Here is a 17027-nt window from a genome sequence, read left to right on the forward strand (position 1 = left end):
CGGGGGCGGGGGGAGAGGCTGAAGATTCAGAACTCCATTGGTGGAATTGGCGCCGTTCATCTCCGCCCCTTCAAGGGGAGGGAGTGACAAGGTCCCAATTTCCGGTTCCGTCAGTACCGGGAGCCCGGTCGAGATGGAGGAAGATGCGACCGGAGGCCATCAGTCGCCAGAAACAGAGGATAAAATGGGACCTGCAGCCTAGAGGTCCGCACCTGGAGTTCACCTCAGACGCGGCGGAACCACCCTGATCTGAGGAGGTAAGAAACCACCTGCTTGGGGTGCTTGAGGACTAAGGTCTCCGAGGGGCTGGACCTGTCAAGGAGGCAGCGGGTGCCTGCAGTGCCCGGCTGCACTTCAGTGGGAGCCCGCCACGCAGTTTGGGGAATGAGGGACGATTCCAACTAGTCATCTCTTTCTGTCGGAGGAGCATGAGGTTCGCTGACAACGAAAGAAGCATGGCGAGAGGCATGGCGAGGGACAAGTCCGAGGATCCAGAGGCGGCAGTTCGGGGGCCAGGACAGAAGCAGCTTAAAGCGTGTGTCATATGGAGTAGGTGAAGAGGATTGTCATGTGGTGTCTGTCGTGAAGCATCACATGGGAGCCTATGAAAGACCAAAGGAAGGCTGGGTGGGAATCTCTTCATGTCCCAGAGCGGAGATTCTCTTGGAGGGAGAGGTTGGAGGCATGCCAGGGAACTTCCCTAAGGAAATGCATATTCATTAAGACTGGTGGGCAAGCGTGGAAATACATTCACATTCATGTGGTAGATAGCTCCCAGGATGCAGAGCCTTCAGGCAGATTCAGTAAGATTAGAGGAGGAAGCAAAGATCTTGTTTCCAGCACAGAAGTGGGGCCCAAACCCCACAGATGACTTGTCAGAAGTTTTAGGTGTCGATTTGATTTGGTGGGGGTTGTTGACTGATAAGATCTGAATGAGCCTAGTAGACATCATTGAGCCCAGTCCTGGTGACCAGTCAGGATGGAGTCAGATGACCCTGGACTCCTAGAGTAGTTGTTACCATTGTCATAATACTGACAGTCCTTAATATTTAAGGCAGTACTTTCCCAACTCTGATATATGTATTAATCACCCAAGATCCTGTTGGCTCTTATTCAGCAGGTCTGTGGAGCATCCTGAAATTCTGTATTTCTTACAAACTCCCAGGTGACGCCCATGCTACTGGTCTGTGCCGCACTCTGAGTAGCAGAGATTTAGAGCAGCACTGTTCAGCAGAGCTTTCTGCAATAATAGAAGTATTTTGTTGTTTACAAAATGCTTTCACACATATTACCTCAGGTGAGTTGCCCCAAACTGTTGTATAGCTATGGCAGGCTTTATTAGCCCCATTTCAGAGATGAGGAAACTGAATTTCAAAGAAGTGATTTGGTTCCAATCCTACTAGAAAGTAATGGTAGTGGAACTCACACTTGGATCTCCTGACTACTAGTGTTCTTTCCATAGAATGACCTTACGTTCCAGGTGATTCTGTGTTGTCCTGAACCAGAACCTTATCTGAGATCCTAGTGAAGTCTGGTGTAGTTTTTCTGGTACAGGGAGAGTGAAGTGGAGGGGGAGTATACCTGCCTGGGCCAGTTTGTCCCTCTCTTCTGATAGGCTCATCAATGAGGCCTCTGCCTCTGACATCTCATTTGATGACTTCAGGACATCCTGGGTCATCTGGTGGGTCTCCACATGAAGCACTTTAACCTTTGTGTCTAAGCTATGTTAAAAGATTGGAGACAGTTCACAACTGGAGCCATGTGGTGCAGTGGTAAAAGAACCCGCCTCCCAATGCTGGAGACATAAGAGACGCAGGTTCGATCCCTGGGTTGGGAAGATCCCCTGGAGGAGGGCATGGCAACCACTCCAGTGTTCTTGCCTGGAAAATCCCATGACAGAGGAGGCTGGCAGGCTACAGTGCATAGGGTCACAAAGAGTCGGATGCAACTGAGCATGTCCACACCCACACAAATGAGGGTCTGGGAAAGAGTCATAAAGAAGCTGGACTGATTGAGTTGGAAGGCTGCAGGAAGTGAGCGTACAGGTATCTGCAAGAAGGATTTTCCTGAGGGACAGACAGAAGGAACTGGTTTTGACATTTCTGCATGACGTTGGGAGGTTATAGAACAAAGAGCAGGTTGAGATCCCAACTTTTGGGACCAGCCCTACCTTTCAAAGGGATAGGGAGAGTAGATGCAGTGCCTTCACCTTCAACTGTAGAGGCTCAGCCCTCTGTGGCATGACCCATAGCGGCTTCCTCTGTCATCATGGCAGTGGTGGAAGCTTCCTGCTTTGGCCATGGAGCGTCCTTCTTTCTTTCTGGGAATTTAAACTAGACTGGCGCATGTGAGAGATGGAGATGGAGGAAAGTGGGGAAGTGAGGCACCGGGTGCTGCTGTAATCAGAAGATGTTGGTTCTCTGTCATTCAGTTTCCTAAGTTGAGATGGTGCCCTCAAAACCAGGTTCTGGGACAGAGTCCTTTGTTGCCCTGCCTGTCACGCACTACTCATGAGCCGGGCAGAGGCTCTCCTGCTTGAGTCCTGCTGTATTTGTCCTGTGACGACAACAGGCCTGCCCAGCCGCTCTGCTCAGTCCCTCCACAAACACGCTGGGAAAGCAGAGGCAGCTCTTGGTTTCTCCGGAACAAAGCTGAGAGAAATCCCTGGGCATCTGCACGGCCAGGAGCTTATGCTTAACCCTTGCGTGACTGGCAGTTGTGAGGGCATTAATTTTGCCTCCCAGGGTTGGAATGACTTAGCTTCAGACAGAACAGAGGTGATTTGTGCTGGAACTCCTCAACTCCCAGAGGGCAGAGGGCATAATGGAGCAGAGGAGCAAGCTTGGCTCATGTCCTGCCTCCACCGCTGAACAACTGTGTGACCTTAGGCCTGTTTCTTTTAACCTGTTTGTATCTCTGCTTTCTCATTTAGCAGAAGTGTCTAACTGTACACAAGTTAAGTTGTATGGATTATATGAGGTAACATGCATTCAGTGAATCCTAGTATCTCCCTCTCTTTCCTCCTCTCTCAGTAGAAATGGACACATGACCTTGGGACCCTGGATGACAAACACCCACTTAGCTTTTCAATGGTACAGTGATCCCATTCTTTTGAAGGGCCTCAAAGGAGAAGATTTCTCCACTGGACTTGGTGGGTGTCGTAGGCTGAGGCTGGAGGAAGGGCCCACAGCAAGTGGGACATCAGTTTCCAAAGGTTCTCTTCCTAGAACTCAATCTCTAGTTCATTCCCCATGACCTCAGTTCTCTGTTCTGGTTAACTCCGTGGTTTCAGCCATTTTTCTCTCCCTTCCACTGTCCACATGTATTTCTCCATTCACCTGCTTTGTCCTCCTCCAGGAAGCCTATCTTGGTTACATGTGCCTCATGCATGTCTCACCTTGAAGCTGAGGTTTTCCCTTCAGCTCACATGTACTGAGTTTATACTGCAGGTATTTTGTATTTTAATGAAGGTGATACAGTCCAACTCAGTTCAGTTCAGTTCAGTCGCTCAGTCATGTCCGACTCTTTGCAACCCCATGAATCGCAGCATGCCAGGCTTCCCTGTCCATCACCATATCCCGGAGTTCACTCAAACTCACGTCCATCGAGTTGGTGATGCCATCCAGCCATCTCATCCTCTGTCGTCCCTTTTTCCTCCTGCCCCCAATCCCTCCCAGCATCAGAGTCTTTTTCAATGAGTCACCTCTTTGCATGAGTTGGCCAAAGTACTGGAGTTTCAGCTTTAGCATCATTCCTTCAAAAGAAATCCCAGGGCTGATCTCCTTCAGAAAGGACTGGTTGGATCTCCTTGCAGTCCAGCTAAGGGAATTCCAAAAAGCTAACCTTGTAAACCAAGAAGCTACTTAAAATTTGGGGAGCCCCTGACTTCTCACTTCCTAGAATTTAACTTTCCACTTTCTCCTTCTGGCTGCAAATGTCCAGTATCCTACACAGGAGCACATCACATTGTCACTGGGTCTATGTCCAGTATATGATGTGGTCTCATTTCTTAAGTTGGAAGCTCCTGATTTTATATAGTTATTACAGTTGTAAGCTTATGAGTTTTGTTTGAAACTTTACTCTTTGGATACACGTAACATGAGGGCCACATGTATTTAATTTGCCCTGGTTGCTTTATCTCTGTTTCTTATGTCCATTCCCCAGAGGGATACTGAGTCTCCTTGAAGAGACTGAGTGTATCAAAGGCAGAGTCTCTCTGTCTTCTGTCACTGGAATCTCCCTTCATTGTCTAGGGCTGAGGTTACTGTTTCTGTGCTTGGGGATAAGGGGGCCACGCATGTTCTCTACAGTTGTCAAGATTCTTCAGGAAGCTACTTAGCTCTCAGGTGGTTCATTTCTTTCTCTCGGGTGAGTTATCTAATAACCAAAGAGGACTCTGACCTTTGACTTGTTCCTGACTTCCTAATTTCTTTCATTAAAGGGGAGGGAGGGAGGGGGTGGTGGTTGTGGTATGAAAGCCCTGTTGACTTTCTTCCTCACATTTTCTTCTAATGCAGACCAGAGAAAATGTAAGTGTAGTGAGTGTGGGTCAGGGAAGCTCAGAGGGGCCAACGCAGGAAACCAGAAATAAAGTCAGGTGAGTCAGCTGGTAAATGGTGCTAAAAGAGGTAGTCTGCTGAGGCTCGGTGGCTGAAGGCTGAAAGCCTTGCCTTCTCAGTAGGCCTAGGGGCGTCAGAAATGGAGTGCTTCCCTTGAGGTTTTAGGAACCCCTGGAATGTCGCCGTGACATCCCATTAGCCCACCTAAAGGTCTTGCCTCCTGTCACATGGTTGGTTTGTCCACAGCATCCTGAGCTGTCTGGGTGAGTGAGAGAAGGAAAAAGAGTATGGCCTGACACCAGGGCCTGGGCAGAGGCAGAGAGAGCAGATGAGTCCAGCAAGCTGGGAGCAGGGAGCTGAGGTGGGACTGGGGACAGGGGAGTCCCTGAGGTGAGAAACAGCTTTCGCAGGAGGGGTCCTGAATATGCGCGGACTGGTAAGGGATGGGGTGCATCTTGATCTGTGAAGGAAGAATCAGGCAGGGGTTGGCAGAGCCAGATTAGTTGAAGTCTAAGCTTTGGGAGGTGAGTACCCCAGGAGATGAAGCCTGAGAATAGCGTTTCAGAGCCTAGCCAAGAGGAGAAAGTGTGAACTCTGATCTCCTTCATATTCCCTCCATCCTGCTCCAGCCCCCAGGTCTCCAGGCACAATGGAGGACAAACGTAACATCCAGATCATCGAGTGGGAGCACCTGGACAAGAAGAAGTTCTACGTGTTCGGTGTGGCAATGACGATGATGATCCGCGTCAGCGTCTACCCGTTCACCCTCATCCGCACTCGGTTGCAGGTTCAGAAAGGCAGGAGCCTCTACCATGGGACCTTCGACGCCTTCATCAAGATCCTACGGGCGGATGGTGTGACTGGCCTCTACCGGGGGTTCCTGGTCAACACCTTCACCCTCATATCTGGCCAGTGCTATGTCACCACTTATGAGCTCACCCGGAAGTTCGTAGCTGACTACAGCCAGAGCAACACAGTCAAATCACTGGTGGCTGGTGGCTCGGCCTCTCTCGTGGCCCAGAGCATCACAGTGCCCATTGACGTGGTCTCCCAGCATCTGATGATGCAGCGCAAGGGTGAAAAAATGGGCCGCTTCCAAGTGCGAGGGAATCCAGAGGGACAAGGGGTAGTTGCCTTTGGCCAAACCAAGGACATCATCAGGCAGATCCTGCGGGCTGATGGACTTCGTGGCTTCTACCGAGGCTATGTGGCTTCACTGCTTACTTACATCCCAAACAGTGCTGTCTGGTGGCCCTTCTACCACTTCTATGCAGGTAAGCGGGAACTAGGAGGCTGAGGTTGGAGGATGGGTTACTAATGAGACAGACGCTATCGCCCCGGGCATGTTCGAATCGGAGATTTAATGGGAGAATTCATACAGCAAACATTTGAATTCAAGAGGATTCAGAGATGAGTAAGATATGGTTCTTGCTTTCAGAGAGCTAATATTATAGTGGAGGGAATCAGACAAGTAAAATCTTTGACTGTAGAACATTGAGTATGTTCTCCATGCATCAGGATCAACTAAGATTTGTGGAATATTGGCAGAGAATGGGTGGAGAGGGACAAAATCCATGGGATTTAAAGATGGAATCAGTGGTGATAGTGTGAGCTTTTGAGTTGGATGCCTTTCCTGGGTATTTTTAAATTTAAGTTCAAGATGTAATATAATCTTGAAAAATAATCCTGTATTTTTTGTTCACAAGTATTTCTTAGAAATGGGATTACTGGGTCCAGAGATAACATTTTTTTTGTAATGGCCGCGCAGCATTTGGGGTTTTAATTCCCTGACTCGGGTTCAGACCTGCATTGGACGCACGACATCGTAACCACTGGACCTCCAGGGAAGTCCCAAGAGATGACATTTTTGAGGGTCTTAATAAACATACCGCCAGATTTCCTTCTGAAAGGGCAAAGCATATTGCCAAGAGCAGGACCTGTAGGCGCTGCTACCCTGAAACATCCACAGCGTTGTAACTTTGTCTCTTTCTTTTAACAGTTTTTCATCTAGAGTATTTGGTAAAATTTAAATACATGGACTCCACCTTGACCCTTTGTATCAGATTCTTTGGAACAGATGCTGGTAATCTTAATGTTAGAGAAACATCCTAGGAAAAATTTTCTCTGGAGTCTGTCTTCATCCCTGTCTCCTCATTTGATTTCATCTACAATTAGGGTTGTCCTTTTCTAATATGTCCAAATCTCTATTTCTTTTCCCAAACTAACCTGTCCAGAGCTCTGGACAGATATTCTGAGTGTTGGACCTTTCAACTTGAAGGCATGCACATACCTCTGAAATTTTACTCAACTATAACATTTTTCATCCCAAACTTTTTCTTTTTCTGACTGACTTTCAGGTGTCAGTGGCCAGGTTATTCTCCAGATCAGCGAGATGGAGGCTTTGCGCGTCGCGCTTGGCCCCTGCCTCGTCCTTGTCCCCACTAACATTTATTGAGCCCTCACTGTGTGCCAGGCTCTGTGACACTGTGTCTCAGGGGCTGATGAACTGTAAGTGCTCAGTAGATACTTGTCGAGCGAGTAGATTGGTTCTTGTCACTCCGTTTTGCTAAAATCTACCAATGCTTCCATGTGGGTATTTAGAATAAAATCGAATGCTTCTCACAGTCAGTACAGGTGTGTGTGACCTGGTCCTTGTCTCCCTCTCCAGCCCCATCCTGCGCTCCTCTCCCTTCACTCACTCTGGTCCACCCTCACTGCCCTTCGTTCAATTCCCGAGATACAGCAAGCTCCGTTCTCACCTCCTAGCCTTTGCAGATACTGTTCTTTTTGCCTGCAGCACCCTTCCCCATTTTCTTTATGTGGCCGGGCCCTTCTCATGCCTCAGGCATCGGCATACATGCTACCTTTACCCAACTGGAAAGAGCGCGCTTCCTGTTTTCTTTTTCAGCACCTTTTCCTTTAGACCACTTATCATAATTTGCAATTGTTTTATCCCTAGCTCCCACGCAGCTCCTTAACTAGACTGTAAGTTCCGTGAAGTTACTTCCCTGCCCATTTCTCTGTTTTCTGCCTCGTGCTTTCACAGTGGCTGGCATATAGTAAATATTAAATAAATGCTCATTTATATTACTTGCCCAAAGTCGTTTAGCCAGGAAGGACTTAAACCAAGTCAGCCTAGGTTTATCTTCTGCCTTGCAGATAATAGATGCCCAATAAACATTTGTTGAGTGAATAACGGAGAAGGAAAGACTTGGGACTCTTTCTCCCACCCTCTTGTCTTTGATGTTTCACCCTCTTCCTAAACCCCGGGAAAATGGCATATGTGAGTGATTAGAATTGGAATCTGAATCCCACTGCAGCTTGCTGGCTTGGATGCCAATGCAGACAGGCCCCAGGAAGCTGGCAGTGGCAGTCCAGATGCTACCTTCTAATGCTTGTGAAATGTTTTCTCTTCTGGAGAGCAAGACACCCTTGAGGCACAGCTGCCAGTTCACTTTGTTTCTGTTTGTATTCTAACCCTGGGGAAGAAAGTGATCAGAAATCAGGGGAGAGGTGATTCTGGTAGGGCTTAAGGAATTCTGTCATGCCGCTGGGTCTTGGAAGCCTTTGCTTCTGCCCTGCCAACCTCTACCCTCCTACTTGTTTTCCAATCTTTAGTTGCCTGGCCATAAATTACCAAAAGTAGGAGCATGAGAAAAAAGTTATTATTATTTTTTTAATGTGAAGTATAGTTAATATTTGTTGGAAGGACTGATGCTGAAGCTAAAACTCCAATACTTTGGCCACCTGATGCGAAGAACTGACTCATTTGAAAAGACCCTGATGCTGGGAAAGATTGAGGGTGGGAGGAGAAGGGGACGACAGAGGATGAGGTGGTTGGATGCCATCACTGACTCAATGGACATACTCAATGGACATGAGTTTGAGTAGACTCTGGGAGGTGGTGACGGATAGGGAGGCCTGGTGTGTTGCTGTCCATGGGGTTGCAAAGAGTCCATGGAGTTGCAAAGAGTCAGACATGACAGAACGACTGAACTGAAACTGATAGTTAATATATAATATTGTATAAATTACAGGGGTACAATATAGTGATTCACAATTTTTAAAGGTTATACTCCATTTGTAGTTATTATAAAATATGTGCTATATTCCCTGTGTTATATAATATTTCCCTGTAGCTATTTTACACCCAATAGCTTGTACCTTTTAATCCCCTACCTCTATAATGCCCCTTCTCCCAGAAAAGAATTCTTAATTTTTTTCTTAAATCTGTTTGACCCTCAGTCTCACTCAGAGTAAAAGCCAAAGTCCATGCAATGGCTGCGAGGCCCTAAATGACCTACCTCTTAGACCTCATCTGCTTTTCTTCCCCTCACTCATCCAGACATACTGGCCTCGCTGCCCCTTGAAGATCTCAGGCATACGCATGCCTCAGGGCCTTTGCATAGGATGTTGCCTCTGCTGGGAAAGTTCTTTCCACAGATCGATAAGGCTTACACTCTGCTTTAACTCTTTGATTAAACTTCACCTTCTACCCTTGGCATTCTTATCTCCTTTTCCTGCTTTATTTTTATCCATACCTAAAAACATCCATAATTTTATATGTATATAAGATATACATATAAATGTATATTTTAGCATACATCACCTTCTGATATATTTTATTTTTTATTTATTGTCTGTTTTCCCCCACTAGAGTGTAAAACCCACTCCAGTGTTCTTGCCTGGAGAATCCCAGGAATGGGGGAGCCTGGTGGGCTGCCGTCTATGGGGTCACACAGAGTTGGACACGACTGAAGCGACTTAGCAGCAGCAGCAGCAGAAGAGTGTAAATTCCATAAGGGCAGGGATTTGAAGCTTTTTTTTTTTTTAAACATTACAATTTGGATTTATAAAAGTTGGAAAAAAAAAAAACAATCCACCCTGAAATACACACTATTTGGTGAAGTAAAAGTTCTTTTTCCTTCTCTTGTCACTTTCTTCCTCAATATTGTAAGGTTGTTTTAGATTTTTTAATCTGATAAATTTTAATATTCCTATACATAGCCCCAGTTTAACTAGATAAAAATTTGGACCTCTGATCTCGCCCTTCAGGACCCACACATCTGGGTGGCCCTTCCTGGGTCAGGTCTGTCCCAGGAGCAGCTGGAGGCAGGCTCCCCAGTGGCAAGCATTGACAGCAACTTTACTTTTCTCATTAATGTACAATGAGAGGGAAATGAAGTTGCTGAGATAAGTGGGGACAGGCCACATCATACTGTTTGTGGAGCGTTGAGAAGGATGGCCAGGTCCGGGAGAGGGCTCAGTGATTCTTGTGGCTTCCATGTGTTCTCCTCAGACTCTGACTTGAGGCTCTTTTATTAGTGTTGTTTCCTCAGAACCCAAGCTGACTGGCTCTTGGTAGTCACTCAGTGAATCTTTGTTGAATAAATGAACAGACTCTCATCTCTCACCTCCAGAGAGGGAAAAAGCAAAAGAGTTCAATTGCAGGTGAACTTCCGAGTGACACTGGGGTTGGGTGAATCTGGGTGTTATTGCATCTGCTCCGTCACCATTTTGAAAAATGAATTTTCCTTCCTTGATACAGGCTGAAGAAAAGTTTTCACTGTAGGATATGATTTTCTCTTTTAATTGTAATTGTTTTTTATTTTTAAAAATATTCACATGGTTTGAAATTCAAAAGGTAGGAGAAAGGTGTGCGGTGGAAACACTCGTCTACCGTAGTCACCCCGCTCCCTTCCGTGGAGACAGTCAGTGTGACCAGTTTCTCATGTATTCTACCAGTTATCCAGTGCACATACAAGAAAATATGTAGTGTTTGCTTTTTTAGCCTGTGAGTTGGAGGAAGTGGAGTATCGGCATAAGAGTTTCACATCAGGAAGGATTTCTGTCCAGCAAATGAAAGGAGTCAGCAAGCAAAGGGATTTTGAAATCCCCTTCTCCAGAGGAATTTTTGTCCTATTCAAATTGACTTCTGGAAGGGGCCTGAGATTTATAAATTTTTGTTGGTTCTGATGGACGTGAAGAAAAGACAGGACGGAAGTTACAGGGTCTAAGGTGGCCAAGGATGGAAATTTTGTCATCGTTGGGCCAACTGGTAGAAGCAGTGAGGGGCACGTGGGCTGGCGGCTCGTGTCCTGAGGCGCTGTCTTTCCCTCGGTTCCAGAGCAGCTCTCATCCCTCTGCCCAAAGGAGTGCCCTCACATTGTCTTTCAAGCCGTCTCGGGGCCTCTGGCTGCAGCCACTGCTTCCATCCTCACCAATCCCATGGACGTCATCCGAACCCGAGTACAGGTAAGACCAGTCTTCTTCTCTCCCCAGCTGCCAGATAAGCCACGAGAAGCCTTTCCCTGTGGTTATGACTCACCATCTACAGAAACCAGCTGAGCACTTTGAACCACCTCAGATGTTCCTGTCACCCTGTCTACCACCTTGCTGCCTCTTTTCCTTGCCCATGCCCCCAGGAATTCTTACTGCTGTCCTTGAGGCTTTTGTCCTATTAGATCACCATCTGAGCCACCAGGGAAGCCCTAGCATAGCGTATCAACCACCTTTTCCTTACCTTGCAGGTTTGTCGATACTAGAAACACGATTTTAGTTTATTTCATAAGTGTCTCTGGCTTTTCCACTTGGCTATGAGCTCTCTACAGTGAGAGTGACTGTTCTTGAACAGTTTTCACAGATGGTTCTGTATGGACTCAGCACAAATACAGACAAAGGCCTTGGTGGTGCTGTCCAGAAATTATAGACCCTGTCTTTAGTCAGCTCAGTGACAGTTTCACAACCTGAAGGCCAAAGAAATTGAATCTAGATAATAATATATAATATACAAATGATACATTTCGCTCTATAAAGCTTTAGGTGGAGTGTGTGTGTGCACGCGTACACACACTCGCACTCAGTCATGTCCAATTCTTTGTAACCCCATGGACTGTAACCCATCCGAATCTTCTGTCCATGGGATTCTCCAGGCAAGAATACTGGAGTGGGTTGCCATTTCCTCCTCCAGGGGATCTTCCTGACCCAGGGATCCAGCCAGCGGCTCCAACATCTGCATTGGCAGGCAGGTTCTTTACCTCTGAGCCACTAGGGAAGCCCGAGAATGAGGGAGGAGAAGGAAGGATGATAACCTTAAAACAGGTTAGAGGTGAAGTCAGCTTTTCTGATATGGATGTTAGGACGGGGGTGATTGGTAAATCTAGGTACAATTGAACCTCGAACAACATGTAGTTTAGGAAGGCCGACACTCTGCACAGTTGAAAATCAGAGTGTAACTTGGCCCTCTAAATCCATGGCTCCTCATCCACAGATTGTATAGTACTGCAGGATTTTTTGGGGGGGGAGGTGTTTTTTTTAAGTATAAATAAAGATGAATTTTTACTTAAACAATTTTGGTATCGGTTACAGTCATAAAGACATTTAATTACATTGTAGGTAATATAAGCAGGCAGTTCAGTTTGAAATTCAGGTTTTTTTAGCCACCCCACCGTGGCATGTGGGATGTTAGTTCCCCATCTGGGGATCAAACCCATGCCCACTGCAGTGGAAGTGTGGAGTTTTAACCATTGGACAGCCAGTTCAGTCAGTTCAGTTCAGTCGCTTAGTTGTGTCCGACTCTTTGCTGCCCCATGGACTGCAGCACTCCAGGCTTCCCTGTCTATCACCAACTCCCGGAGCTTACTCAAACTCATGTCCATTGAGTCTCTGATACCATCAACCATCTCATCCTCTGTCGTCCCCTTCTCCTCCCGCCTTCAATCTTTCCCAGCATCAGGGTCTTTTCCAGTGAGTCAGTTCTTCACCTCAGGTGGCCAAAGGATTGGAGTTTCAGCTTCAACATCAGTCCTTCCAATGAATGTTCAGGACTGATTTCCTTTAGGATGGACTGGTTGGATCTCCTTGCAGTCCAAGGGACTCTCAAGAGTCTTCTCCAACACCACAGTTCAAAAGCATCAATTCTTCGGCGCTCAGCTTTCTTTACAGTCCAACTCTCACATCCATACATGACCACTGGAAAAACCATAGCCTTGACTAGACGGACCTTGACTAGACGGACAAAGTAATGTCTCTGCTTTTTAATATGCTGTCTAGGTTGGTCATAACTTTCCTTCCAAGGAGTAAGCATCTTTTAATTTCATGGCTGCAGTCACCATCTGCAGTGATTTTGGAGCCCCCAAAAATAAAGTCTGACACTGTTTCCCCATCTATTTCCCATGAAGTGATGGGACTGGATGCCATGATCTCATGGACAGCCAGGGAATTCCCTAAATTCAATTTTTTATGTAATAACTCTGCTACCTATGTAAAATTTTTATTTATTTCCAGAGAAGTTAAATAATCTCTTTAAATTTAACGTTAGTATAAGCATGAAATTCTTAAATTAACCAAGTATATACTTTAGAGAAACAAGAATATATCTTGATATGTTTCAAAATATACAATACATAGAGGTTAAAAAGCAATGGTAAAATCTTTCTGGTTATTTTATTTTTTATTTATTTTTAATTTTTATTAGTACTGTTAATAGTGTTACTGCTGAAAAAAAAATACTGCATATAAGTGGACTCACATCATTCAAACCCATGTTGTTCAAGGGTCAGTTGTATATTTATCTCTAGGAAAGATTGTCCCTGCTATGACCCATACATTTTAAAATGAATGGTGTCTGATCGGTTTACAAATCGTAAAGTGCACAAGTTCCATCCTTATTCTCTCCTAGCCTTGTTATGGGGGTTCCATGAGGAGAATCAAGGGAAAGAACATTTCCCTACTATATGACTTGGCAACTAAACAACTACTTTGAGGCGTTCCCAAGCTAGAAGAGAAAAAGTGCGTATGAGGACCAGGGCCATAGCTAAAAAAGTCCTTCACGTGTCTAGGTAAGTGGAAGATGAGAGGTGCACAAGTGGTCAGAGGAAGAAGGGAATGAGAGAATGTGGAGGCGGGTGCTAAAGGAGGCAGAGAGGAATGGGGAGATGTTCTTAGTCAAAGATGGGCCCACCTTGGGAATAGGGAGAGGTATAACAGGGTCTCTGTCTTGCATTGGCTGTGGGTCTGAGTGGGGTGGTCTCTAAATGTGTTTGGTTGTAGGTATGGAGAAGAGGGCAAGAGTATTAGGAAAGAAGAGAGAAAAGATCCTTGCCTTGGCCACTCTTCTGGTGCGATAGGGAAGGCAGGTCACAGGGTGGGAGGTGGCAGGGACGGAGGGGAGGACTCTAGCCATGTGGGTTCGGAGGAATTGAGATGATCAGAATCAAAATTTGTCTGCAGAAGCCTTGGAGGTGATTTAATCCAGCCTCCCTGAGACCAGAGAGGGGAACCTGGTCCAGACTCATCACTATGTAGTTTATGTAGTAATATTAATGAAGCTAACATTTATTGAATACTTACTGTCTGCCCGGCACTGTTCTCAGCATTTATAAGAATTCTTTTGCTTATTGCATAAAACAACTGTACGGTGTAGGTACTATCATTATTATTATATATTTGAGGAAACTGGGATGCAAAGTGCTAAGTAAACTACCTGAGATTATGCTGTTAGTAAATTAGGGGGCAGGATTCATACCAGGCATTCTGGCACCAGAGGCCACACTCATTCACTGTGCTGAGCTGTCCTGCTGAAGCAGAGTCCAGCCCTCTGACTCCCAAGTCTTAATTCTTTCCACTTTTAGGCTCAGATAGGAGAGACTGGGTGTAGGGACTTTGCAGACTGTGATCCTCCACTGTGTTGACTTCTCCAGGTTGAGGGCAAGAACTCCATCATCCTGACCTTCCGACAGCTGATGGCAGAAGAGGGGCCTTGGGGGCTCATGAAAGGCCTGTCCGCCAGAATCATCTCGGCCACGCCCTCCACCATTGTCATTGTGGTGGGCTATGAGAGCCTCAAGAAACTCAGCCTCCGACCTGAGCTGGTTGACTCGAGACACTGGTAACCAGTGATGGGGAGAGAAGCCTGCTGCTTCCTACACTACTCTGGGTCAGGGGCGAGAGGAGAGGCTAGCACCCTCTCCAAGTGCCCCCACCGCAGACCTAGTCCTGCTGTGGGCCAGGTGGCCTGTCTGGGACGGGGACAGAGACTTTGAACTGCTCTTGCTGAAGAGGCTCCACGCCTGGATCCCCCATCCTCATTGTTTTTAATTTTCTTGCCAAGCTGGGCTTCCTCACTCAGTCCAGGTAACTCAGTCCTGCCCTAAGGAAATCCACTCTGCCCGCCAATCCCACTCCATCGGATCCCGTGCTAGCCCTTCTCTGCCTTCTCCCTCCATCTGTGTCCCTGAGGTCCTGAGAAGAGCTGTACACAGAACTTGGTTACTAGCACTAGTTCTTCCTTTTGGGCTTTCAGTCCGAATTCCAAGCAGCTGCCATCAGCCCTTCATCTCTTAGGTTTGCTAATTTTTCTTTCGGGACTGAGCTGCCCACCAGACTCCTCTGCTTTTCTCTGCCACTGGGGACAAGGTGCCAGGCACTTTTACACAGGGAGTAGGAGCAGCAACAACTTCTGGTTCTCCAGAGCACTTGTCCTCTCTTTGGAGAGTTATTAGGTTGGGGAGAAATGTTGATACTTTATTTTGTGTGTATATTTTTCTGTGAACCAGGCTACTGTCTAAGTCCTGCTAAAGCACCAATCCTGCAGTCAGAGCCTACCCCTTCCTCAGACAGGTGAAAAATGTAATGTAGCTTTTCCCTCAATCCCAGTTCCCTATCCCTCCCAGTCCCTCCAGTCCCAGCAGCCCTAGGACAAACAAGCTGCTGTTTTCCCCTGGCCCAGATGACTACAGTGGTGGGCACAGCTCTAAGTAAATCAGACTGTCTGGGACACACTGGACTTGGAACACTACTCTGAAAAGTCTGGTTGAGAGAGTAGTTGGTTTGGAAAGTGACAGAAGGATATGTATGCTCCAGTGCATCTCCCTTGACCAGCTCCTAGCAGAGGGTAGTGGAGCTTCTTAACCCCAGGCAGTCATCACACATGCGCGGACACACACACACACACACACACACAGACCCCAATCACTTGGACTCACAGAAACAGATGTTGTCTCACAATGGGAATCTCTGAGATGTGGAACTGTTTTTCTTCTCCCCAGTGTAAGGAGACATCCCGGTCATGGTACCCTCTGGAGCGATGCTTGGAGGAGGGTAAAGGGTGGGTTGGGAAGTCACTCAATACCAGGACCACTGCATTTACCAGCCTGATACTGCCGAGATTATCTACTGAAGCTCTCAGGAGCTAGGTGATGAGTGCTTCTTTCCTGCCTCATCCTTCCCCCCAACAACATACACCTCCTCTACCAAGTCAGTGTGGTAGGTGAGGAGAGGTGCAGCAAATGGAATGAGAAGGCATATCAAACCCACACTTCTGCTTGAAACATCTGACTTGGATGACCCTTCAAACTTTATTTGGTCCCACCCCTTGGGAGAGGCCACGGTGCCGATTTGAAAGGTGCTAGCTACCTGAAGCCTTGATATTTCTTATGGCTGCCCCACAGTCTATCCCCCCCGGGCTAGATCAGAATCTGAATTCTCTATCTTTACCACCACGTCCCAGCTTGTGCTCTTTGAAGGTTATTTTCTCTTTCATTCATTTCATTGTTTGTCCCTTCTTAGATTTTGTCAAGAGTCCTCCAGTTTCTGTTCGCAAATGGTCATCTAAAGGGTTGGGTCTGCACATCATTCTGAATCTTATGTGTCTCAGTCATTCCTTTACCCTAAGAACCATGAGATAAGAGAAGCCAGGGGTCCCTTCTTTCTCTTTAAACTCATTCTTTTGAGACCTTTGGAGGTTGATTTTTCTCAGCGCCACACCTTCCCCTTCCTAGAGACTTATATTCAGTTCTTCCCCACCATTGCAAAGTGAGTAAGGAGGTATTATGGACAACAGGTAGCCTCCTTCCTCTCTTGTCTTAGATTATTTCTCGACCCAGACTCCTCAACTCTTTTTCTTCTGTTTTGTTTTCTTGTAAAGTATTTGAATCTTGTTTCCTGTTCTCTGTCACACACACACACACACACATACACACGCGCACGGGTGTTTTAAAAGGTGATGTGCATATTACTAAAAGGGACCCATGGCCTCTTACTTTTCCATCTAATATTTTAGGGACTGGTATTGGGTTTGGTTAAAATATGGCTTGGTGGGGATGGGACCGTGGCCTTCCATTTTCCCAGGACCATGGATCGGACCAATTGGAGTGATGTATTGGTCTGTAGCCAAATTGGAAGAACTTCCGGGAGACTGGGCAAGACGGGAAACTTGATGGGAGTATTGAAGAACAGGGGAATAAAAATGCAGATAGTTAACATTTGATCAAATGGACTCCTGTGAATAATATTAACGGCGAACATTCACTGTTACACTGTACGAATTCTCTAAAAAGTGTAATTAAACGTTTTTATTGAGTCCCTGAGTTTCGAGCTTATTTTGCCTTCTCGCCAAGAAAGGACTACGGTTGTTGTGTTTGTATAATCCTCCGCGTCCGGCAGTGTCCCCTCCCCACGGCTGGGTGA

The 17027-nt window shown here is 46.5% G+C and overlaps 1 protein-coding gene across 4 annotated transcripts; it reads left to right on the forward strand.

Moving 5' to 3' along the window:
- The first annotated feature begins 103 nt into the window (after positions 1-103).
- Positions 104-16920, forward strand: SLC25A44 (solute carrier family 25 member 44). 4 transcript variants are annotated; one of them, XM_070367342.1, is made up of 5 exons: positions 104-257; positions 425-549; positions 5189-5833; positions 10692-10814; positions 14261-14400. In XM_070367342.1, exons 2-5 carry the CDS (start codon positions 429-431, stop codon positions 14263-14265), a joined length of 894 nt encoding a protein of 297 aa, XP_070223443.1. In that variant the 5' UTR covers positions 104-257; positions 425-428; the 3' UTR covers positions 14266-14400. The 4 variants fall into 4 exon arrangements, with proteins under 4 accessions (XP_070223443.1, XP_005898783.1, XP_070223444.1 ...); XM_070367341.1 differs by having other exon boundaries at positions 105-257; positions 10687-10814; positions 14261-16920; XM_005898721.3 differs by lacking the exon at positions 425-549 and having other exon boundaries at positions 10687-10814; positions 14261-16920.
- The last annotated feature ends 107 nt before the right edge of the window (positions 16921-17027 follow it).

The sequence above is a fragment of the Bos mutus genome, chromosome 3, assembly GCF_027580195.1.
Source record: "Bos mutus isolate GX-2022 chromosome 3, NWIPB_WYAK_1.1, whole genome shotgun sequence".
Lineage (NCBI taxonomy): Eukaryota > Metazoa > Chordata > Mammalia > Artiodactyla > Bovidae > Bos > Bos mutus.